This window comes from Hesperophylax consimilis, chromosome 20, assembly GCF_061612785.1.
Source record: "Hesperophylax consimilis isolate HC1 chromosome 20, BYU_Hcon_1.0, whole genome shotgun sequence".
Classification (NCBI taxonomy): Eukaryota; Metazoa; Arthropoda; class Insecta; order Trichoptera; family Limnephilidae; genus Hesperophylax; species Hesperophylax consimilis.
The window spans coordinates 30,135,842-30,163,077 of record NC_142855.1 but is presented as its reverse complement, the minus strand read 5'-3'; the positions used below and the strand labels follow the sequence as shown (position 1 = coordinate 30,163,077).

The following is a 27,236-nucleotide window of genomic DNA, read 5'->3' as shown; positions in this document are numbered from 1 at the left end:
AATTCCGTTGAAAATATCTACTCGCCCAAGTTCATCGCGAGCGAATTTAGAATATTTTTAGTAAAATTTTCGATTATTCGCTTTTAACAAACTGCAATCAAATCACATTACTATAAAGTCTTAATAACTGGTTGTTAAGTTTATTTAAAATGTTGATTGATATATCGTCACCTTAAAGCAATAGTGGGATATCTTCGAAAAATACACTTTTGAGATAAGTATGCAGTTCGATGTAAAATTTTGAGCTCTACATGATGCATTACTGGGATATTTTGTAAAAAAAAATTGCCAGTGTTACAAGTAAAATCTCAGTATTGAAATGTTCGGTCACTCAGAGCAATACTGAGATATTGATGTTGTCCCACTGTTGCTTTCAAAGGGTAGTTTAAAATACTGAAATAAATTTATTGTCTCACTGTAGCTCTATAGTTTTCAACAAGTTGGGTGATCTTGGAAGAGAAACATAAATAAACTGAAGGTGAATACTGGTCAGGAGTATGTAGCAAAGTCAGGAAAAATACGCAGAGCAAAACAAATTAAGCCTGTACTGTGTACTAATTGTAAATACAAATGTTCTGAATCTGTTTAGGAAGTTGATCGATTAAAATATTTTAATATTTATGATTCCATGAATGCTAGCTAATAGTGGTTATTATTTTGAGAGAGATGGACATAACATACGTATGTGTAAGATTTTTTTATGGCAACCTTAGATATAAGCAATAATACCATTGCATTAAAAAATAAAACAGACAGCTTCCTGCAAAAGGATGATTTAGTTGATGGTGTTATGAATCACATCAACAGCTTTAGTAGAGTGTAATCGCACTATTGTCGTGCAGGATCATCTCGGATCTCCAAATATCCAAAAGATGTACAATTTGTACAAATAGAAGTGTGTCTCAGTAGGTAATCTCTATGTTACACACTCTACATACAATTCAATACCAAATTCAATATATATTTTTTTAACCAAAAAAGAACCTTTGTGGATTTTGTGTATAATACAACTATAGTACTGCAAATGAGATATTAGAAAAAATAATAATATTCTGAACACATTCAGAATGTAAAGCTATCTCGACAAGAAAAAGATAAAAACATTACCAAGACCACTGATGATACTGTAGTTGCCATTTATGACTTTCAAGCTGTTATGCCGTTGCCAAATGGCAATATATCTATAAGAGCAAGTTAAACGTTATAACTTCTGTATTTACAATACCAAACACGACAGGGCCATTGTTACATGCGGCATGAGGGTGTAACTAAAAGATGCGAAATTGAAATATCTACCTGCGTGTACACATTTTTAAAAGACCTTTGCCAGGGGAAACGGGAAGTGATATTTTATTCTGATAACTGTGTGGCACAGAATAAAAACAATTTGATTTATTTTCTATGTACATGCATGCACTATGAACACTTGATATTCAAATCATTACCCATATATACCTAATTGTTGGGCACTCAGAGAACAAAGGAGACTCCATTCATTATTGCATCGACAGAGAAAAGGTCATGGTTTTAAAACAAGGCCTAATATTTATTCCAACGGAGTTAGCGATGATCATAAAGTGTTTAAAGAAGAATGAACCTCGTTATAAGTTAACAGAAATGGAAACAACGGACTTCATTGACTGGAAGAAGGTATGTGAGAAGACTGGAAAAATTTTTTCAATAAACATGGACAAAAATAAATGTATTTGGAATAAAGTTAAGATTTTACAGATCACTGAAGACGAATCGTTAGTTATCAAATACAAAAGCACCTACACCGAGGATCCATTTAATCAGAGCATTAATGTGAGAGAGCGACTAAAGAATGTTCGGAATGAGAATAGGAAGGAAGGGATCTTACCGGTTTCGGAAGATCCCTTCCTTCGTCAGGAGAATATTTAAACTCCTGACTAAGGAAGGAATATTCTCCCGACGAAGGAAGGGATCTTACCGGTTTCGGAAGATCCCTTCCTTCGTCAGGAGAATATTTAAAACTCCTGACTAAGGAAGGAATATTCTCCTGACGAAGGAAGGGATCTTACCGGTTTCGGAAGATCCCTTCCTTCGTCGGGAGAATATTTAAATATTCTCCTGACGAAGGAAGGGATCTTCCGAAACCGGTAGAGTGAAAATAAAACTATCGTGGTCAAAAACAAATTTATGTGTTTTTATTATAAATTATGATGAGCCACAAAGTGAATGCTTTTTACAATTACGCAACACATATTTGTTTTATTTTTTTGTTCTTAAAGTTTTCTGTAAAAAAAATTACATACTTTTTATTCTAAAGGTTTTCTGTTATTTTTGATACATACCTACTTTTATTCTTGGTTTTCTGTTAATTTTGTTACATACTATTACCCTTAAGGTTTTTCTGTTATTTTTGTTACAGACATTATATAACGCTTCTCATAAATAAATTTATAAGCACAAATATATTTTTTTTTCATTTTTATTCCACCTTACTATCGTCAATTGTCGTATTGACAAACTATAGGAGTGAGTGGGTGTGTACTGTTGAAAATGTATTTATTATTATAAACATCATTACTATGCTACACTGAGATAATTTGAGATGATTACCAAACACTCCACGCAACAGTGAGATATTTCCAGATTTACGTATACTTTGTCAAAATTAGTATGAAAAAATTAATTATTTTTCTATTATTACAATTTTGTGTTGATGTTAAATAATTTACCTCTCTTATACTATATCATTAATCTGCAAGATTAGTTAATTTGATGCTGCTAGAGCTCACGCAAACCTAAAAGTCCTATTATCTCAGAACACCATTTTTCAAGATATCTCACTATTGCTTTAAGGTGACGATATTTTAAAAATAATTTTAAAGGGATTTTGCCTCATTTCCCTTGAAAATACTAAAAAAAACACAAATCGGTTAGAGGACGCGTTAGGACGCGTCTGGCTGCCATGAAGGGTGCTATACGGCTATATGGATATGAAAGGAAACTGATGTCGCTAACTTACATAAGACAGACCAATGAAATTGTTGTTTTAAATTTTATTTCCGCATAAGAGTCTGAATTGCTCCCGACCATCTGAACACGAAGAAAAATAAGTATTTCTAATATAATTTATTAAAAATTACTTCAATTATTGTAATTTGACTAAAAACGGGATTGCAGGACATTCCTGATAAAATTTTAACAATTTCAAAACATGTCGGAACACGTGTTCATGCACCTGCATTTGCCTTGATAAGACACAAATGTGAAAAATTTTATGAACACTTGATCTTGATAGTACGTTCGTATTTTACTAAGTTTATTAGGAAACATATTAATTCATCTGTCAATGGCCTGCAATCCTGTTTTTAACCAATCGTTGTATATTATCGAGGCAAATGCAGGTGCACAAACACGTGTTCCAACATATTTGGAATTTACTAAAAGTTTATCAGGAAACAGTCTGCAATTCCGTTCTTAATCATATTAGGCGATCTTCAATATCAGAATTTTTTCTATGGCATTTGGTTTTATGAGGCTTAAGTTAGTGGGAAAGGGAAGGAGATGAGAATGAGGAAGGTGGGGTAGTGCCTGGCTATTCAGATCTGATCATTAAACATGGCAAATACCATTTCAAGCGACGTTTCATTTCTAAATGGTTGTCTAGTTTTCAACAGATTGATACTGAGAGTGTATTCCACTCTGAAACGTACTGTAAATATGCCACAAGTACAAGATGAAAACTACATCACATATGGAGTCGATTAAGTCGTACAATATTTTTTGTTTTAAGCTTTCGTTTTTGATACGTATTCGAGAGTTTGCCCCCCGAACAGGGAGGGCGCAAAAAAGTTATCATTCTTTGAAGCAAAAATATCGATATTATTAGAAAAAAATATATTACTTACCATATTTCTCCAAAAGTAGGGTAATATTGAGCTTAATTTTGGCATGCGGATAAGTCCACAACAATGGTTTATCTGCGCACTGAGCGCAGTTTAGTAGCGCGCGTCGCGTTTTGACACAATGAGCCGGTAATGTAATTACGCCACGGTATAAAGTTCTCTTCTCTTTGGCGAAGGCGAATTATGATAAAAAAGAGAGAATAAAAATTTTCCCCGCATATTTTTTATGATACCTTTGACCACTGGAGTGTTTTATAAAAGGTTGGTACTACCCGGTGTTGTGAAATAACTAAAATAGAAAAGAAAAGACGAGAAGCAATGGTAAGAAGTAAAAAGATTCAAGCAGAGACGAGAAGAGGCAATAATAGTCAAGAAGAGACTAGAAAAGACAAGAAGAGGCGGTAAGACGTAAGAATATGGAAGGCGAGGAAAGAACGGGCAAGAAGATGCAAACATATGTATGGAAGCCTAGGCGAGCCAAGAAAATGCAATAGGAGCCGAGAGAAACAACAAAATACAAGAAGAGACAAGATAAACTAGAATAAACAAGAAGAAACGAGAAGAACCAGGATAATTTCCTCTAGTTAGAAGAAACAAGAGAAACTAGAAGAAACTAGAAGAAACAAGAAGAGACAAGAAGAACCAAGAGAAGTTCCTCTAGTTAGAAGAAACAAGAAAAACTAGAAGAAACAAGAAGAGACAAGAAGCGACAAGATAAACTAGAATGGATAAAAAGAGACAAGAAGAGACAAAATGAACCAGGAAGGGCCAAAAATAGGCAAGAAAATATGAGAAGAAGCAAGAAGAAAGATGTCTTAAAGAATAAATAATAATTCTCAATCAGTTCCTTTATTCCTGCCCATCCTAAATTCCGGTATTATTAAGCTCAAATCTCCTTCTAATCCTTCGAGCACGTGTTCCAAGTCCTAAAATAAGAGTTCCCCGATGTTCCGGTCTCACCAGGATAGGAGTACTCCTGGCTGTATTAGCGCACTCGTTCTAGCATCCTTATTAACATAATCCAACATTTAAACGCTTACTACGGAGTTTAACTAAACTGGAAATTTTCTGAATGATTTAGTCCTACAGTTAGGGGCCAACCTGCTGTATTATCTACCATTGCCTGTCAAATGTAATCAAATATTGGAATTATTATCGAAGTGGAAATGAAATATGACAAATTCTGGCCCTGTGGAGTTTTCCATAAGAGCTTCGCACTTCCAATAGCGATAAAATAATGGTATTATGTTCCAAAGGGAGAATGAACGAACTCCTTCGCATTTTAACCCTTGCGAACATGATTTATCCGACAGATAAGTGCATTTTTATGGTTTATTGTGTAGTGACTTCATATGTTAATGTCTCCATAAAAAACAAGACAATTTTTCGATGAAGACTTTCTTTTTGAATCACAGGCTTTATTAAAATTGCTCAACAAACGGAGTCTAATTTGAAGCACAAAACTGGTTTTTATTTATTTTGTAAATAATTGTATAAGAAAGCAAAAAAGTTAGTCAAGTGAAACTGTCACAGATAATCTTAGCAATAAAACTGTATTTTTTAAAGTTGTTTCCTTTACGCCTTCATACATTTCTATTGAAAAAAAAATATTAATAGCTTACATTTATAATTTTTATTGAGTAATTATTTTTCATTTGTATTCTACTCGTGCGAAACCATAGGAAAACCTTCAATTTATCTAAAGTATATTTTTAACTCCTTAAGCTCTTCGGTTGTCAGATCTTGATCGTGCTATTCCACAAGCTCATCAATATCGCTGTTATTCACCTTCAGTCTAATGGTATTAACCAAAGACACAATTTCGTTGACTGTGACTCCACGGGTACTGTTTAAAACCCCTAAAAATCACATTCAAAAACCCTCTTTGGCCAAAGCTTCATCCAATCAGAAGTGAGGATCCTTTTGGTAACCCTTGTCAACTATCTTAAGGCAAGTAACGATGTGAAACTGATCTTTCCAAAACTTTCTTAGAGTGAGACTTGTCCCTTCAATCACCCTAAAACAACGCTCGAAGAGCGTTTAAGTGGAGAGTTTTTAGTTAGAAATAACCTGCTGATCCATATAATGGAGTAACGGAGTGGTTGATGCATCTATCTTCTTAATTTTATACTTGTTCTTGAGGACAGTGCTATTCGTTGAAGTTGAACGATTGCTTGTGCTCGCTAGATCATCCACGTTTATACATTGTTTTCGCTTTTCAATGATTTTACGTTTTTTTATACCGTTACTTTTATACTTTTATGGCTGTTTTTTTTGGTCTTTTCTTCAAGGGTTTAATAACTTTTCTAATGATGGTTGAACAAAAGTTGTGTGATCACATGCGACACTAACGTGCTAGCGGAACGAGTGCTAACCAGAGACTGACATGGCATGGAAGTCCCGGCTCACAAGTGAGTGACGTGAAGATGGGTTTTGCTCGTTGTACGAATTACCAGTTGTAGGAGGTGCTCGTTATGAGAGGTTGTACTGTATGTTTAAGAAGTCCAAATAGGTAGTCACACTATTGATTCTGATGTCAGTGATCCTGTGAAGTATCGGTGATTGTGTGTTCTTGTTGCAGGTCCCGCCCATCGAGTTCCTGCGGCAGGTGAGCGTCGATCTGGGCGGCGAGACCGCCCTCGGCACCCCGCCGCCCTCTAGCTCTGCCAGTCAGGTCCGGTGCCTTATCAAGAGGTTCAACGAGGTAAACTATTGCAATTTTTTTTAAATAACATTAGATGATGTGACATTAGGTTCTTTATTTTTTAAGTAATATCCCAAAGCAGTGCGTTTTTTACAGTGAAGTTTAAATTTTTTTTTGCTATTTATATTTCGACTACTTTCTAGTGAATTAAGAAACTTTACTCAAAGATATTTATACAGAGTTTTCCAATAAGAGGTGTTATTTTGATATTCAAAGAGCTATCGAGAGATGATTAATGATTTTATATGGCCGGAATTGGATGGTATCTATTGATTTAGACAACGTTTACTTTCAACAAGACGGCGCTACGTGCCACACAAGCAACGAAACTATTGATCTTTTACGGGAAAAGTTTCCGGACCGTGTTATCTCAGTTGGAGAGAGGTGATCACAATTGGCCACCGAGATCTTGTGATTTAACACCTTGCGACTTCTTCCTTTGGGGCCTCGTGAAAGAAAAGGTCTACGCCAACAGCCCAGCGTCGATTCAAGACCTCAAAGATGGAATTCGTGAGGCTATCGAGGACATAATGCAGCCACGCAGCGATTTGGTTATGGAAAATTTCATGAAAAGGATATGGTCCTGTAGGCGTGGTCGTGGTGGTCATTTGACTGATTTTATTTTTCACTATTAACGACATACCTTCCTCTTTATAATGAAATAAACATTCGATCATTTATATTAAAAAATGGCATTTTTATTTGAATATCAAAATAACACTTCTTATTCTTGTAGTTGAATTGCCCTATTGTTTTTTTACATTTCGGAGTTGGGAGTATTGACGTTTGTCCGAGTAATCTATCATTTTGTATTGTTATTTAGAATATTATCTTTGTAAATTTGTAATGTTGCATCATAAAAGAATAATGACATGTGGTTAATTTTAAATTCTTAAAACAAAAGTTTTAGTTGATACTATTTGTGCTATGTAAAGCGGTTGTGTGTGTTTTTTTATTAGTAATTATACTATATCATCTAACATTGAAGTTAACAGATTGAATTTTTTTATAATATTCATATAATACTTGATATTAAATTGAATAATTCAGATTTAGTTATAAATAAGTGTATATGAAAATTTAATTAAGAAAATTTTGATAAGGATGTGAGATGAAGAAATATTGGAGATAGGTGCTTAGAGTGTAGAATGAATGGGTGTCATGATTGAAATGTACTGCAGATGTAAGGATCCATAAAGTTTTTAAGATGAAGGATGATTAGAGGTAGGTGCTTAGAGTGTAGAATATGTGGGTGTTATGATTAAATGTATTGTAGATTTAAGGATCCATAAGATGAGGGAAGATTAGAGATAGGTGCTTATAGTCTAGAATGTATGGGTGTTATGATTAAATGTACTGCAGATGTAAGGATCCATAAAGTTTTTAAGATGAAGGATGATTAGAGGTAGGTGCTTAGAGTGTAGAATATGTGGGTGTTATGATTGAATGTATTGTAGATTTAAGGATCCATAAGATGAAGGAAGATTAGAGATAGGTGCTTATAGTGTAGAATGTATGGGTGTTATGATTAAATGTACTGCAGATGTAAGGATCCATAAGGTTTTTAAGATGAAGGAAGATTAGAAATAGGAGCTTAGAGTGTAGAATGTATGGATTTCAAAATTGAAATGTACTGAAGATGTAAGGATCCATAAGGTTTTTAAGTTAATCATGGAGTCTGTTGAACATTTTAGAAGCTTGGCTGATGAATTGTCTTTGTGATGATGTATTCATTGTAGTGTTGCCCACCGCGTGACATTAAAATCATAATAGGGGACATGAACGCGCAAGTTGGTAGGGAAGCCCACTTTACACCAACAATAGGAAAACACAGTCTCCACCTACACTCAAACGAGAATGGAGAACACCTGATAAACTTTGCAGCATCTCACGATATGGTCATAGGTGGTACGTTATTTCCACACAAACATATACACAAAGGAAACACCCAAATGGCAGAACAACAAAACCAAATAGACCATGTACTTATTAGTGCTAGATATAAATCCAATCTACTAGATGTCCGCACGTATAAGGGAGCTAATGTTGACTCTGACCATTTTCTCGTTGCAAGTCGACTGCAGTTTAAAATATCAAATGCTGGTAAAACAACAAGGTCTAAAATCACAAAATTTAATACCAACAAACTACAAGACCCCGCGACAAAAATGGAGTTTCGAACTACACTCAACAGGATAGCGCAGTGTGACATAAATGATATCAACTCACAATGGACGGCCTGCAAAAACCTTTTAACAACAGCTGCTCTCGAAACCCTGGGTAAAGAAACTCCTGTCAGAAGAAACCATTGGTTTGACTCAGACTGCGCAGAAGTAACGAAAAAGAAAAATGAACTCTACCAAAAAACGTTACAACAAGACTGCTCAAGACGACTTATGGACACCTATAGGGAAACAAGGAAGATAGAAAAGAAGTTGCACAGGAAAAAGAAACGTGAATATTTACAAAAAGAAATTAGAGAGGCTGAAGCACTCAGGCTTAAGAATGAGAGTAGGCTTTTCTACAAAAAAGTAAATAACATGAGAGCTGAGTTTAAGCCAAAAATAAATATATGCAAGGACGAGAACGGAGTGATACTGAGTGAAAAGCTTGACATCCTGAGGAGATGGGTGAGACACTTTGATACAATTCTCAATAACAACTCGGCAGAGGTGGAGCACAACACGGTGGAGAGCATGGGAGATGACTCGTACAATGACAATACTGAACCCCCTTCGCTGGAGGAAGTGAAGCAGGCAATAACACAGCTGAAAAACAACAAATCCCCCGGGTCAGATGAGCTGGTGGCTGAATTATTTAAAGCAGCAGGTGGAGAGCTTACTCAATACCTGCATAACCTAATTCAAAAAGTATGGACAGAAGAAGAGATGCCCGAAGAGTGGAGACTAGGAATTGTCTGTCCTCTACACAAGAAGGGCGACCAACTCGAGTGCTGTAATTATAGGGGAATAACGTTGTTAAATACCGGCTATAAAATTATGTCTAACATCTTGTACAAAAGATTGCTCCCAATGTCCGAGGAAATTATTGGCAACTACCAATGTGGCTTCAGGCCAGGCAAATCATGCATTGATCAAATTTTCTCCTTGAGACAGATTTTAGAAAAAACATTAGAATACAATGTCGAGACTCATCACCTCTTTGTAGACTTCAAGGTCGCGTATGACAGTATTAATAGGAACGCATTGTATAATGCAATGAGTGAGTTTGGAATACCGCGTGTGCTGATCAATCTGGTGAAACTGACAATGTCCCCAGTAACGTGTAGTCAGGGTTAGCAGTGATCTGTCCAAACCATTTGAAGCGCTCTACGGGGTGAGACAAGGAGATGGATTGGCCTGCCTCTTATTTAACATAGCCTTAGAAAAAGTTATTCGTGACTCAGGCATTGAGAAAAGAGGAACGATATTTGACAACTCTGTGCAACTATTGGCTTACGCTGATGATATCGACATAATTGCGAAAAATCCCGATGATTTACAAGACGCCTTCATAAATCTTGAAAGTTCTGCCAAAAATATGGGTCTTGTAGTAAACCAGCAGAAGACCAAATACATGGCCGTAGGATATACCCAACAAACCCTATCTCTCGTATATGGAAGCCAAAATTTTGAAACGGTACCAAGATTCACATACCTGGGCTCCCTGATAACAAACAATAACAACACTACAGAGGAGATCCAGAAGCGCATCGTGAATGCAAACCGCTGCTATTTCCGCCTACAAAAACAAATAAAATCCAGACTGCTTTCCAGAACCACCAAGGTATTAGTGTACAAAACACTAATTAGACCAGTGCTTACGTACGCAGCCGAGACGTGGGTTCTAACTAAGAAGAATGAGCGAGCACTGGATGTTTTTGAAAGGAAAATTTTGAGGCGCATCTTCGGACCGGTTCTAGAAAATGGATTTTGGCGCAGACGTTATAACAATGAGCTCTATACTCTGTTTAAGGAGCTAAACGTCACAAAATTCATAAAACTGGGAAGACTTCGGTGGCCAGGTCATGTGGAGAGAATGAGCGAGCATCAAGAACCAAAGTCCCTGCTGAGCTCAAGACCGATAGGGAGAAGGAGCCTGGGAAGGCCAAGGTTAAGATGGAGCGACAACGTCCTCAAAGATTTGTCTGCCTTGGAGCTTCGAAACTGGAGAGAGCTGGCGCGGGACCGAGATGAGTGGAGGAAGACTCTTGAGGAGGCCAAGCAAGACCCACCAGGGGTTGTAGAGCCAAAAGTGATGATGATTCATTGTAGTGTTGGCTGGTTATATTTCTGATTGTGTATTGTAAGAGTTGGTTTTTGTTATATGTGTACAAGAATGTGTTCTAGATAGAGTTGACGTACAGTTCAAATACACGATGTACTCGAAGCAACAACAAAAACTTACTACAAATACCAATAACGCATACTACTTTTGGTCAACGAAACTTTAAATACTTTGCGACAAAACTTTACAACATTCTTCCAGACAATTTCAAAGACAATGTAAAAACTTCAAATCAAAAATAAAAATAGGGCCTTTACCGGTACATTCACCCAAATTCGCAGTTATTGAAATAACCACAAAATTGAGCGAATACATCTTAATACAAGTATAGGTATGTTCAAATGTATTAAGAACTAACTTGAAAAATTCTGCCTCAACACAGGCTAGCCTAGTGAGGCGGTATTTGAGAAACCTCAACTAAATGTACGTTTATTTTCTTACTTACCTTCATCATGTAATTTTTGTATTTTTCTGTTAATTTTATAACCTTTATAAAAAAGTTACAAATCAATGTACAATATACATCATAATATGCTTTTTTTAGTTGTAATGTGCAAACTTTACCACTGAGCTAATTCAACCATATCAGCGGTCTTATATAAATGTATCATACCAAGAACTACCAACATATTATATAAGTAAACAAGAAAAAACAAAAAAATAAACATTAGAACAAAGTTAATGAAAGAAGACAATAAGAAACAAAATTATACACTGCAAAAATAATGAATTAGTACAGCTTTTTACTTCAATAGACGCGTAATAAAAAATATCAGTTAAGAGAGCATAAGAGTTACCAATAGAGTGTAATCTATTTATAACATAATTGTAGCCTGAAACCGTAGTATGATTGTTACAATAATACGTAGAACTACAGGGTTTTCCAATAAGAGGTGTTATTTTGATATTCAATCGTAAAAGATTACAGATGGTTTCGTTGCTTGTGTGGCACGTAGCGCCGTCTTGTTGAAAGTAAACGTTGTCCAGATCAATACCATCCAATTCCGGCTATAAAAAATCATTAATCATCTCTCGATAGCGCAATCCATTCACCGTAACTGTTGCTCCAGCCTCATTTTCGAAAAAGAAAGGTCCAATGACTCCGCCGGACCATAAACCGCACCAAACAGTCGCATGTTGAGGATAGAGAGGCTTTTCAACAATAACTCTTGGGTTTTTCGAGCCCCAGATGCGACAATTTTGCTTGTTGACGAAGCCACCGAGGTGGAAATGGGCCTCATCACTCAAGATGATTTGCATTTGATTCACTCAAGTGAATTTTAATAATTTCAATGCGTTGTTGAAGCGTGTATCGTTCCATTTTTATTAATGGCGTAGGTTTTACTTGTCAAATGTCAAAATGTACAAATACGTTGTTCAAAATAACACCTCTAATGTGTAGGAACATGAAATTGAATCAACATTCATATATTAGGGTTATCCAACTCATTATTTACAATCTCTAAATAGTATAAAATAAAGTCACTATCCGCGTCTGTCTGTCTATTTGTGCGCTTAGTTCTTCTAAACCACGCAACGGATTTTGATAGTATTTACATTATCATTTAGAGAATTTCTTCCGGAAGGTTTACATATATAATACATGCAAATAGTGGTTATAAAGAATAGAAAAAAGTCGATGTTTTGTAATCAAGTCATAAAAAATATATTTCGTGCGCTTACTAACGCTGGCTAAACCTTATGAGATACATCAAAATAATGTACTACGGAATTGTATATCTTGAACAGGCCTACAGAAAAGTCTGTACTAGTATATGTCTATCTCCTAAGGATAACCCCTAGCAACGCCGGGTATATGTCAGCTAATTTTAAATAAAAGTATAAATGTTACTCCGTACAGCAATGTGTGGCGATGTGAAAAAAAAATCATTTGCGATTGTCTCCCAAAACTGTTTGTACCACGCGATAGTAAATTGTTGCCAAGAAGGAACAAAGAAAGTGTATTATCCGTTTAAATATTCACGTCAACCCTTCAAGACAGGAATGCTAAATGGGAGAAGCCACCCTTAACTTTACCCTCTTAGGGAGGCGGTACCAGTTTACGCCTAAATTTGGGACATTCAACCTCATTCATAAATAATTTTCCTTTACTTCCGGCTGTATTCCTGCGCTAAAAAAATCTCAATTCCTCGTCTTCTGAGTGGTACTTTTAAACTCTATATCGCCCAATATCGATGTCAATATTTACAATATCGGATCGATGGGGAGTATCTACCAAGTTTCCGAGCACGTTCGCGCTGATGATAGCTAAAAAAATCAAATTGAAATTACTAATAAATTAACAAAAACTAAATTTTTTTTATCGAAACTGGAACGGAATCAATTGATCGCGTCTTAAAGAAACTGTAGCAGGTATTCTAAGATAATTATTATGCAGAAAAAACTAGGAATCTCAAGTGTGAGACAGCGAATAATTTACAATACCTTAATATTTATATTTAAAAATATCCCGCATGTTACCAGTTAATATTTCGAGAGCATTTTACACTAATTCTGAAATAAAAAACTTAATTAATAAAAAGGATGTTTCAAATAAATTAGATAAAAATGGGATATACACTTTAGAGTGTAATGAATGTAACTCACAGTATGTAGGTATGACTATTAGAAATTTCAAAACCAGAATTAGGGAACACGAATTATGTTTAAAAAATAATAATTTCTCCGAGTTCCGCTAATCATTTGATAGAGACAGGCCATAGCTTCAACCGGGATAAAACTATGTTTAAACATTCTAACATTAATAAATATTTTAATTTGTGCGCATTAGAAACATTAGAAATCAACAAAAAATTTAATTCAAGCATTAATATAGTAAATAAAATAATAGCACTTTGCAAATCACCTCTATTGACAATGTTCCCCGTTATTTTGACTCCTCCCTCCGTTTCCCTCTCAACCCCCTCCCCCTCCCTCAAATCCCCTCCCACCAAAGAACCAAACTAAATAAAACCCCATATTTCTGCACATTTAGTTTTAAAATAGCTAGTTAATGACACGGACGTGTCGAAACCGGTCGCTAATTTAATAAAATTTATACGTAACAAATGTACATTGTGAATAATAAAACTCGTTAAAAACAAAAAATGTCCAGAAATTATTACATAGTGACTGCCGAAGAAAAACAAAAAAATTATATTTAAGCTAAAAAATAAGATGCTTCCGAAATAAATGTTTAAGTATGTAAATTATAATGTTTAAATCCATGGTTACCCCACGAGAAATTGTGGAGATTTTAGACTTCCAAAAACAAATTTGTCAGGAACCCAAAATAATCTCTATTTTAAAGGATTTAAGGTTTTAAATGAACTACCAACAGATGTTAAGGAAGTTAAAGGCTTGCTGTTTTTTGTGGGTTATGCCTAAATACTACAAAGAATAAATTTTACATGTATTGTAAAGTGTTCTTAATGTCATAGAAATAATTTGTTAAAAGGTTTATACTTGATATTAAAATGTAATAAAAACCTACAACAACAAAAAAATATGAATTGATTTAGTCTATGGATCTTGAATGCGATTTCTTTCAGTTCTGGGAGCTTAGTTAGTTCTCCCCAATTGTGCATATTTGACAGATTATCCGGCACTTTGTAGGACGGGCTAAAAGTATTGACTTACTGTCGGAATCATTTTCTGGCCGTGCTCGCAAATATCGCTAACTGAAAAAAAAGTCAAAATCGTATTGACATAGGGGTTTATCGATCGTCCGTACTAGACCTCCTGGTGGAAGAACACAAGAGTCCCAACTGCTCCTAACCGTCTGGAGTGACACCAGCGGCTCTATGGCATCCTCAATTGAGGAATGTTGTGAGACTGAAAGTAGTATGAAAGGAGATGAGATAGAGGAAGGTGACGAAGTACCTGGCTATTCAGATCTGGTCACCAAACACGGCTAAAGCCATTTCAAGCAAAGTTTCAATTCTGAATAGTGTTTAACACCAGGGCGATACTAAGAGTATCTTCCATTCTGGAACGTTACGTAAGTATACTATATACAGGGTGTATCGGCACGTACCCGACGAACTTTAACCAGCTATTCCTTAGCACATTTGGAGTAAAAAATGTTATGGGCGCTTTGCTGTCCATAACATTTTTTACTCCAAATGTGCTGAGGAATAGCTGGTTAAAGTTTGTCGGGTACTTGCCGATACACCCTGTATATATTATTTTTAATCAACACATTTTTGTGAAATAAAATTTACTTGCGCACCCCGGTATTCGATCCCGCGTCCTCCGGATTCATAACTTTAAATGGCTTTTTTTTACTATTTTTTGTGACACCTTACAAGAGCGCCCCTGTATGTACAGTATAAAGACAAGGGGAACTATGCCGCCACACAGTTGAGCAGAGTTTTGCGGCGAGTTAAGGTAGGGGCTGTAGGAATGGATATATTAATGCGGGTCTTAAAGAGGCACGGATCATATAAAGAAGAAAAAATTTCTGTAGTTTATTCCACGTAAAAGTCGAAAAAACGACCCGTTCTCATCATCAACTATGAACGGGTATTCAATAGCCAACAACCAACCTTCATCTTTCCAATCTCCTTCCGCTCCCCACTACAGACGGTCGGGAGCAGTTTGCGTTCTTGTTGCTAGACAAAAATATTAATAAATTTACATACAAAAGCGTAGACTTTTCAAGCAATACTTATAAATATTTATTACAGAACATATCGTAAATCTAGGTGTCATTTTCTTAATATTGTTCGTAATGACTTGTTCATTCGATTAGGTAAACAGTGTTCTGACTTGGTTCTGACCATGCTTTAAATTTCGGTAAGTCAATTTGTTTTGCAGTAATTATAATTCAACAATAAAGCGCGGAGCGTTGTTTGCCCTCTCCTTATAAATTAGTAAATCTTTCAAATACTGATCTTCAAAACGTCAAGGCGTTCTGATAATTCAACAATATTAGATTGTTCAACAATATTCTTAGTTGATTTTTTAAGATTGCTTTGCTGATAATTATTTAACTTATTAATTAATTCAAATAGTTAATGGATATGTCTGAGTTAATTTTTTTAGATTGCTTTTTCAGGTTCCAGGTTAAATATTCCTTTAACAAAAAGGCGATAATTTCTGCAGTAAGCACGGTAATAAATGGTAAGACAAAGATATATATGTTTTTCATGTTTTCTAAGAAGAAATCTTGTTTTTAATCAAAACATATTATAAAAGTAAGTGTCGCTAAAAGTCAGAAACGAGTCCCGGTACGATGAAGGGAGTTTTATAGTGTGGTAGTCCTCTATCCCCCATCCATGAAGAAGGTTCCCGTTTTTACCTGAAGGGCGTGCTTTTGAAGATATAAGGGCTGGAAGTTTCGCCCTCTAGATATTTTTAGAACAGTTTAGAACATTCGAGAGTATTCGAGAGCATTCCACAACATTCCAGAACATTCTGAAATGTTCGGGGATTGTCTGGAATATTAAGGAACATCCCAAATCATAATAAAATAAAAACGAGATTACAGGCCGTTTCCTTATAAACTTTTAGTATATTCGTAATGGTGACAATACATTGGTATCTCTAAATAGTATAAAACAAAGTCACTGTCGTCGTCTCTTTGTTTGGGCGCTTAGTTCTTCTAAACTATGCAACGGATTTTCATAAGGTTTTCACAATCATTTAGAGAATTTCTTCCTGAAGGTTTATTTAGATAATACATGGATATTATATTTATTGAAAGTACAGAAAAATCTAGCAATATCAGCTATACCATATTCGTATTTAATTATTATATATTATTTTCAATAATATTCGCATACTCGTATTTAATTATTTGAATAATAATTTAAATCCTTGCTATATGTATTTTTTAATATATAATTAATTAAAACATTAGTTGTATGAATATCTTTTTTTTGTGAATATTGCACCAGAATCCCAACCGCTCCCAACCCAACAGAGTACAGTACGTTACTTGTAGGTCTATAACATTCTCGATTGGGGTTTCGTGATACAGAGTTTAATGTATGGGACGGAGGTGACGAAGAATACAATGGTGACTGTTTAGATCTGGTTATCAAACACGGCTAAACCCATTTCAAGCAACGTTTTGATTATTCAACGGGTCAATGCTACCACACACAGAATCTACATTATCTACCAAACAGAATCATGGCCATATGTAACTCAGTTTCAATAAACTAAGAATTTACATGTCATTTCCAAAACTCGAACTGATTGTATCACCCGACCATAACTCTCCAATTCCTACTATTTTTTTTAAATGTTTTAAGTTGAAAACCTTTTTAATAGACTTATGGGAATTGGTAGTGAGACAATGAAATATGATGTTGTTGTCACAGTGTTTATTGAGAGTCAGGATAATACATTAGTTGAGTTGCTCAGTTGGGAGATGGCTCTGGGTCGAGGATGATGATGACACCAGGCGTAGGTCGGCGATGACTGCGGTAGAATGGTTGAGATGCGGGTCAGTGGGTCGACACCGCATTGATAGAGATCGGGCTCGTGGACTTGTTCAGAGCTGATGAAGGCGAGGAGTCTTCTGGGTACTTCAGCGTGAACGAGGTAGCCGAAGGTACGATGGACCTGGTCGGCAGATGAGCGGGAGGTACATGCTAGCGACGATGGTCGCGGAGCCGAGGCGCAGACGGCGATAAGCTGATCGCAGAGTCTAGGCGCGTGAGGTTAGCGCTGGCCAGGAATGATAGCCTGGGCCAGGGCGTTGAGGTGAAGAAGGATCGAAGCGTGATGCGGGGGGAACCGGCCATGATGGCCGATTCCTCCACTACGCCGATTCGGAGATCTCGAGTAGGATGATGTCGCGTCGAACTTGTTGACTGGAGTGATGTGGAATGATGACTGACGTACTTAGGTCCTCCACCGCTTATATAGCTGCTGACTCCTTTGTTCTCGTCTGCCACGGGTTGGAGTAGCGTCTGGACGTCGAACCCGCAGGACCGCTGACTCGGTTTATTGTATGAGCGTTTGCATCACCCTGTATGCAAATCAGCAGTTTACGTATTGTGGTACCGATATTTTTATTCAATGTTTCGTAAGACTGATTGCTGTCTCAGCTGTTTAACTCGTGCAGTCTGGTTATGAATTGATGACCCTAGGAGCGGTGACATAACCGCTACAGACTTATTAAACTCGACCAACTTATCATCAAGGCGCACTATGATTGATTTAGTTTTTCTTTTTAAAATAGCGAATTGTAGATTAGACGCCATTTGATACGATTTAACGAACCTTATTACACTGCGTGTACCCACGCGTTTGACAAGACAAACTTCTCTCTATAATGTTCCAAAGTCTGCTGATAATTATTTCGATAATTCGTCCATTCAGAGGCTGTAAAGACTAGGTAACAATTTTAGTTCCATCGAAGTTTACCGTCACCACTGACCAAAATAAAAAAATAATATATTGGAATATTTGTAACTGATCCGAAAAAAATCCGGCACACTTAATAAACATTTTTCCATGTTCCATAAAACACACAATCAGGCGTTATAAATGTGTACATTATGAATACCAAAAAACATGCGTTAGATAAATTGAAGATTTTCCTATCGTTTCGCTTGAGTAGAATACAAATAAAATATTAAATTACTAAATTTAAAAACAAATATAATAGAAAAAAAAAAATTCTACTAAAAATTTTTTTTTTCACTACAAATGTATGATCGCATAAAATAAACAACTTTTAAAAAATACAGTATTATAGCTAAGATTATCTGCGACAGTTTCACTTGATTAACTTTTTTGCTTTCTTATAATAAAAACCAGTTTTGTGCTTGAAATCGAACTTTTCTAGACTCCGTTTGTCAAGCGATTTTAATGCCTATTACCTACAATATAAGGTATGCCAAGAATATACACATTTTTGACTTGTAGCTTCCTCTTAAGGATAACTAGTTTTGTGCCTGCTTACATTGTCCGTACTCGGCACATTATTTATTTATTTATTTTTGTTTATTGCAGAAACAAACAGTACATAATTACATAGATGACGATAGTTACAAAATTATAAAAGTTAGTACAATAATTGGTACCAATGACATGTCGCTGACATATATGCATATAAGGTATATTATACATTTTACGGTTAAGTTACATTTTTAAGTTAAGTTAAATTAGTGTGCTGGGGAAGGAGAGAGGTGTCTGTGAGTGTTTGTGTGTGTGTACGTGTGCATGTGTGTCTGTGTGTGGTTGTATGTGTTATGTGGGCGAATTCAGTGTGCTAAAAAGCTTTTCTTAAATAGAGGGAGAGAATCAAAAAATATATCGGTACTTGTGCTTGTTTGAATTGAGTTGAATGTTTGAAGGATGCGAGAAATAGGGGAATTGGCTGCAGCGTTTGTATTATTACTAGTTGTGTAAAAAAGGTTGGTGTGTCGAGTTCTTTTAGATGGGGTGTTAAAATTTATTTGGGATAGAAGTTCTGAGCAGTCTATTTCGTTGTGTATTATTTTATGGAGAAATGTCATGTCAGCTACCGTTCGCCTGGATTATGCCATGTAATATATACTAATTATCTATCCCGTAGCCAAATGGGGGAGTATGTAGTACCCAAAATTACTATCCTCCTTATATTAGCTTAAATACTTAAATGCTTAAGTATTCCTGCGCAAATACATAAGTTACCATTAATAATTGACCGAACAATTGGGATTTCTATAGTTTAAGAGCCGATAAGACAGAAAAATGCATGAAGTCATAGGACGACCATGCGTATATTAAAAACTTTGTATACAAATATATTTAAAAGCCTTCATCGCGTGAATAAATAAATAAAAAATGTCACAAAGGTACAAAATTTAATTAAAAAAAATTATTTAATTAAAATTCAAGTATGTTTTTTAACATTCTGTAACACGTGTTGAACGTAAAATTAAATCTTAAAATATAATTCGTTGATTCGCCCTTGTGAGAACTTCCTTTCCTGCTTTTCGTCTAATGAGCACCAATATTAGATTACACGGCAGTCTTCAAAAAACATTACATCGTATTTACTTTCAAACAATTTGAAGGGATAAACGAAAAAGGTGTAAGTATCAGCATGCAAAACTTTAGAACCGTAAATCTGAGCCATACAAATGATTGAACACTCTTACAAATTCTCAAGAAATTAATTTTCTCGAGAAAATAAAAGATAATAATTATTTTAAAAAAAAAATAAAACGAAAAAAAGAGATTTTGTAAATGTGTACATATTATTTTAATTATTTTCAAAACAGCATCTTGAAAATCACGGGATATTATAATTCTCATTTTGTAAACATTATTTTCAGTTAAAACATTTTTGTTATGGGTACCCTTTTTATCGCTTGCCCAAATTATTCTTTGCAAAATCAGTTCCAATTTTGAAAGCGACACTTAAATTCAAATCTGAGTAAATTAACGTAAACAATTTCACGTGGTAATAACGCACATCACGGACAATAGGCCTTGAGGAAATTAATATCTCTAATTGCCTCAATGGCATATGTCAACTTTGGGAATGCTGAGCGGAGGGTCTTTTTAAATACATCTTTTTGAATTTCTGTTTTGTTTTTGGTAATGAATGAATGCAAATTACCCCACTTCCTGACATTCGATCGAGCTGCAACTCGGCAGACAGACTTGCTGTCGGTGACAATGCATTCTATTGACATTTGATGATAATCACGTACACATACAAACTGAAATCGGATGACATTACAGCAGTTAATATACGAAATAAATGTCTGTCCTACCCGATCGGCATTTGGCGAAGTTTGTAGAGTTGTCGACTCAAGTTTCAGTGTTATTTTTTGGACATTTTATAATAGATCTTTTAAGGAAAGTAAGGAGAGAAAGAAGCAAAGCTAGCAGTCCACAACGGAGTGCTGGTACCTACCCTGTATTACGACACACAAAAATAAAAGTTACAATTACACAAAAAAAAAAAAATTGTTGTGTATAAAACTTTATCAAAGGTTTTTTTCATAGATTATCATGAATGATTATGTATACCCATAGACATATGAATATTAGTAGACCTGCCCTAAGTGATTAAAAGAGTATTATCCCCACTCCCCATACCGGTTCCATTGGAGCCGGCTGGGCTCGCGTATGGCCTCAAGTGAAATTTGAAAACGTGACGTCATCATTCTTGTGCGAACTATGGTCGAGGCATCATCGGTTCATTTTACGAAATAACACGGCAAAATGTTGACTTGTGATATGAAAACTTGTAAAAATAGATGTGAAAAGGAGAATAAACCCAATTGTCGTATTACATTCCATAAGTAAGCATTATTTTACTTTATTTTAAGCTTATTCACACCGTATTATATGGATCAGTTTTAGAAACATATACTATCACATCACAATGTAGCGATTCTCAAGTGTGCTCATCGTTGTTTACTGGGGTAAGTAAATTATGAAACATTTGTAAAAGTGTCTTAACTAAATACTCTGAAACTAACTACGACTCTGTAAACAGAAGAAATTTACTTTGCCGAATTTGGACTTCGCCAATTAGTTCATAACGTGGCGAGTAATTTGCGCTCCCATGTAAAAATGTCTATTCAATCAAAAGCAGATTTTACTTTTAAGAACTAAATGGTGATATTATAATGCGAGATGCCTATTTACTGTCAGATTGATTTATTGACGAATCACAGTCAGCTTAACCCCCTTCGTTCTTCAACAGTTGATTTTACCCCTCGCCATTATCTTCTCGTCTATTAATTCCTATGTCTGTGTGTATACCAGTGTTTCGCGGTATGAGCGTAGAACGCGGTGAGCACAAGGAGAAAAATAAGCATTGCTTATTTATTAAGAATCTCTTAAAATTATTGGAAATTCGGTTAAATACTGGATTGCAGGCCTTAACAAATGAATTATTAGATTTCCTGATAAACTTTTAGGAAATGACGAATATATAATCGTGATTTCGGAACACGTGTCCACGAAAATCATTATGTATTATTAAGGCAAATGCAGGTACATGAACACGAGATGCGATATCTTTTCGAAATTTACTTAAAGTTTATCAGGGAACGGTCTGCAATCCCATTTTTAACCGGATTACCAACAATTTGAAGCGCAATAATATGCTGCAAATGTTTTGTCTTTCATTCATATATATTAAATGTGTCATTTGTTTATGCTTCAGGTGAGCGCTTGGAGCACGGAACTCGTGCTTGGCGCGCCCGGCGTTCTAGAGCGGCGCGCGTGCCTGGCGTGCTTACTGCGCGTCGCGCTCGCGTGCTGGAACATGGGCAACTTTAACGGAGCCATGGAGATAGTCGCCGGACTGAAGTAAGTTATGCTTCATCCAGTTACTATCATTTACTTTCATGTGAATAACGCACAAGAGTCCCAACCACTCCATAGCCAACCAATGTACACACACTAGAAATGCCGTCCATTTTGATTTGAACGGAAGCCAATGTGTCCTCTAACGAAGCCTGAGACAAGTTTGCCTCCTAGTTGGTCATTTCAATACCAATGTTCACTCATTGATTTCCTCAAAAAGATTCTCCGCTCAGCATGCCAAAGATGACACAGGCCCTGTAGAAAATGATTGTACAACGCATAAAGCTACATTTAATAAATTATGCCATTTGGTCACTGTGAAACTAGAAGACGCTTTGCAGCGACTTGGAAGACTTGATGGAGGAATACTTCAAAGCGCTGCTTCAGTGCAGGGGTTTCTTTCGGCCTTCAGCTGTTTTATAGTCTGTAGGCCGGCGGAAACTACTTGCTCTGGGGACTGCCAAGGTCAACAAAGACAACGAGGTCAACAGGGACAGCGAGGTCAACAAGGTTGACTAGGTTAACAAGGCTAAAATATCAAAACAATTTCAGCAAAGTCGACAAGTTCAACGAGGTCAACAGGGTAGGTCAACAAGGTTAACTAGTTTAAAATATCATTAAAGGTCAGTAATGTCGACAAGTACAACGAGGTCAACAGGGCCAAAATATAAAAAAAATTATACAGTGTGTGGCAAGCCTACGCACGACGGAAGTGAAACTTTTAGTATTCTTCTCTCTCTCTTTTCATTTCATTCTCTCTTTTCTCTCACTTCTCACTCATTTTTGACACTAAAACTCTGTTCCAAATCGAATAAACCACAATCAATTACGTATTTCACACGTATTACACTCATGAAGCAAGCAGCTGATGCCTGGCGTGGCGTCGTTGGCAAGAGAGAGAGGAAAAGAGAGAAGAGAGAGAGAGAACGTTCGTCAGTGGCTCCCTCACCTCAGTAAGCGACTACGGTGAGAGAGCAACAGTGAACGGTGAGCGGTGGTGGGGGTCCCGTACCCCCACCACCAAATGATCACGGTTTTTCGTGACGGTCATGAGTCGGTTTTACTCCGGTCCTTGAAAATGCATGACGCGCGTAAAGAAGTTTCACTTCAAAAAAGTAAATAAATTCAACCAGAACAAATTATTGTAAGCATCAATTAGTCACCTGAAATATCCGTACAAATTGAAAATATCTCCCGAGTAAAAATAAATGCCGCCGACGGGAATTGAAACCGCATCTTCTGATGTCCGGTCAGATGCTCTGGACCACTGAGCTACGCCGGCTTATTTCCAACACGACAAATAATTCAATGTGTACTAGTACTTCAATCAACAATTACTGCTAATTATATTTTTTTCACCTGTAAACAACGTCGTATAAATTCAACCAGAACGACAAGGCAAAAAAATAAAATAAAAGTTCAATAATGTCAACAAGGTCATCAAGTTCCATAATGTCAACTAAGTCGTAAAGACATTTCAAGTACCTACTAATCTTTAAAAAAAATGGGTGATTTTCCACAAAAACATGCATTGTTGACATCTCCCTTTAACACGTTTTTCTGCATTCCTTCACACAATTACCTAACCCTATCTGATAGTGTGGAATACCTACATCGGTGACAATTCATCATATATTACCAGTCTGTTAAGAAAACCTGTGCAGTGAACATGCTGTTCCCTCGGTGCGTTTAATTCTATTCAATAACAGAGGCTGTGCGATGATCACCAGCAGTGTGTTTTTTGAAACCAAGACCAAGAATCTCTTTCCAATTCTAACTGTTAACCACAGCAACCCCAATAGTTGTGTCAAATATTGATTACAGTCCACAAAAAAAAACTGAATTGATTTGCAGACAAGATGTGCTACTCCATGCAGCTTTTTCAAATTTCACGAGACCTTCAATTGTAGAATTTCATATTTTTAGCAGGATTTTAAGCGATTTTTTAATGTAAAATTGCCCTCTGATAATCGAAAATCCTTTCTCAAAATCGAGAGGTTTTTTAAAAATCGACAGACAACCCAATTAATTCGCAAAAACAAATTTATCGAAATCTGACATTGGCTCTTTTATGAACAAACCACAGAATTATTGCAGATATTTTGGTAAAATTTCTCGTACCACATTGTTTATGAAATTTTTGATGAATTCTTACTGAAGGTTCGTTATTTCGTAGTATGAACAACTGACGAAGAATTTAACAAGTTTTAACGTTTCTACCATAAAGCCAGGAGTTAAAAAGTGACTTCCTTCTAGGACAGGGACCTCCAAGCTGCAGGCCGCGGGCCTATAATAATAGAACCATTTATTCATTGGATGGTATTCAATCAACCCAAAGTGATTGACTATTTTTGGTGAGTTAGCAGGGGTTCCCGGGTTCATGGGGTGTACAGTTTGTCCAGGTCTTGGTGGCGTATGTGTCTGCCCACAATCTTACCATTTTTCTTCCTTCCTTAAAGACCAGAGATGAAAGAGACTATCTCATCTTTGAAGACGCTGTGAGGGGGTCTTTTAAGTTAATAAATGAGAGAAAGTTCTGGGAAGGTAATAGGAGTGACGAACGCGTGAGACCATCCCTCCCAGTGTTGCGCAAAACGATGTTCTGAGAGAGTGCTGATCCAGTCTGCCGCAAGTGTGGTCAAGTCCTCATCCCATGAACCCGGGCACCCCTGCTAAGTCACAAAACTTAAAATAGTACAGTACGTTTTTGGGCAGAAACGGAGCATAGGATCTTCCGATCTGGTCATAAAAACACGGTTAAACCAATTTTAATTATGAGTTTCAGTCTTTTAGCAGGGCGATACTGAAATCCCCTGAAACGCCTTTCTCAGTCCATCCGCTCTACGCATCAGAAAATCATCCCTTCCTTTGCAAGCATAATAGCCGTTGGCTCAGAAAGTTTTCCTGCCTCTTGTCCTGAACTTTTACAAACTTCCATACAAAGCGAAACACTGAAACAATATATTCTAGAAGTGTAGTCTATAATATTGATGCAATTTTTTACTTGCAGACTACACGATACATATTATCAAAACATCATTATCCAGGGTAACTGGACAACTGAGAACACAACGACAATTCAACACACATTTAAAAATTGATACAAAGTCATGAAAGAGATGAATCAAAAAACTAGTTTAAATTGGTTACTTAGGTTCAGTTTATAGGGTAGATTTTTTTCAGCTACCCAAATTTGGGCAGCTATCGCTCGAAGGAATTAGTGCTACCCAAATTTGGGCAGATATAAGGAATTAGCGGTGCTACCAAAGATATTAGAAGAACGAGATGTGCTATGAGCAGTTCATACTGTGTGGAATTGTTTTACCGAGTGTCGCCGGTTTTGTTCACCAATACTACTGCACACCATCGCTTGCGCTAAGGTATCCGCACTAATACATAGAACAGATTTCTGTGCGTACACGTCCCGATACCGTTCAAAGTACCCTAATTAGGTAGTACTCCGCCTACGGTCCGGCGGCCAACATAGCATATCTCGTTCTTCTAATATCTTTGGGTGCTACCCAAATTTGGACAGCTATCGCTCGAGGGAATTAGCGGTGCTACCTAAATTTGGACAGCTGCCGCTCGACGGAATTAGCGGTGCTACCCTAATTTGGGCATGGACATTCGTGTTGCCAGTCATAAGGCATCTCGTCCTCTCCAAATATTAAAAATAACCGGGAAATTGATTTAAATCCGTTACAATATTTTCTTAAAAAATAACTTTTTTTTTTTGGAACTTAAAAGGAAGCTTCAAGCCAAAAATGTGTATATTCTTGGTTTACCTTATATTGTAGGTAATAGGCATTAAAATCGTTTGACAAACGGAGTCTAGAAACGTTCGATTTCAAGCATAAAACTGGTTTTTATTTATTTTAAATAATTTTATTAGAAAGCAAAAAAGTTAATCAAGTGAAACTGTCACAGATAATCTTAGCTATAATACTGTATTTTGTTAAAGTTGTTTCCTTTACGCGGTCATACATTTCTATTGAAAAAATATAATTTTTGTAATTTGCATTTATATTTTTATTGAGTAATTTATTTTTTTATTTGTATTCTACTCAAGCAAAACGATAGGAAAACCTTCAATTTATCTAAAGCATATTTTTTTGGTATTTATAATGTACACCAATTCGTTATAAAGATTAATCAAAATAGCGATTTGGCATTAAGCTTCGCCTTAAAAACTTAAAGAGTTAACGAGAAACTTGTTATAAATCAGTAGAAATTGGGTTTGCAGAGGCTTATGATATTCTTGTCATAGTTCTTCTAAGTTATTTCTGCCTCTTTTAGGCTCGTACCTCATCTGCTCGAAACCTTTCTATCCATTTCTCTTGTTCAGTGGTCGGCTGGTGAAGTTTGTTTTTAAAATTCATAATGAAGGGATGTAAATGTTGATTTTAAAAACACAAATATTGATGTTTCATCGTGAGATTAATAAGTTCTGAAATTAGGTTTCGTTCAAGGTTTTTTTACAAATTAAGGTTTACTGATAAGTTTAAAATAACACCTGGCTATTCAGATGTGGTCACCAAACACCGCCAAAGCCATCCGCAAATATACTTTATATATTATTTAAATGAAAAAAAATGAAATAATACTAATTAAATTTACTTGCGCACGACGGGATTTGAACCCGAGACCTCCGGATTGCTAGTCGAGAGACTTACTCCTCGACTACGTAGGCCGTCATAAACGGTATAAAAGGTTATTTCATTATTAAATTAAGGATTTAATTTTTTTTGTTCTTATAACAAACATTTTTTCTTTTTACAATTCGAAAGAAACACGTGTTTTTTTATTTGGGAGGCGGGTATGGGTACCGTCGCCCCGGGAACAATTCGATGTACAATGAAAACCTCTCTGCCATAGGTCACTCCAAGTGGTTTGGTGACTTAGCAGGTGTGCCAGGACTCGACCTACCGCCTAGCACCGCAGTGGGAGAGATGAATTAAAACGTCCATCACTCCTAGACACAACTACCCACCCATCATACCTTTTTCCTGCCCATATCTTCCTCTCCTTTCTTTCCTAGAAAACCTCCTCACAGCATATCCAAAGATGGAATAGGCCCGAAGGAAAGGAGCGGAGAA

General features: G+C 36.2%; 1 protein-coding gene across 1 annotated transcript in view; it reads left to right on the top strand.

The window, feature by feature from the left end:
• The window catches only part of LOC149414526 (1-phosphatidylinositol 4,5-bisphosphate phosphodiesterase epsilon-1-like), a 194,080-nt gene that overhangs the window by 58,506 nt on the left and 108,338 nt on the right, over positions 1–27,236 (top strand). Inside the window, exons 4-5 of the mRNA XM_089644215.1 lie at positions 6,457–6,579; positions 21,998–22,143. Coding sequence (XP_089500341.1) covers positions 6,457–6,579; positions 21,998–22,143 — 269 coding nt within the window. The remainder of the gene's footprint in view (positions 1–6,456; positions 6,580–21,997; positions 22,144–27,236) is intronic.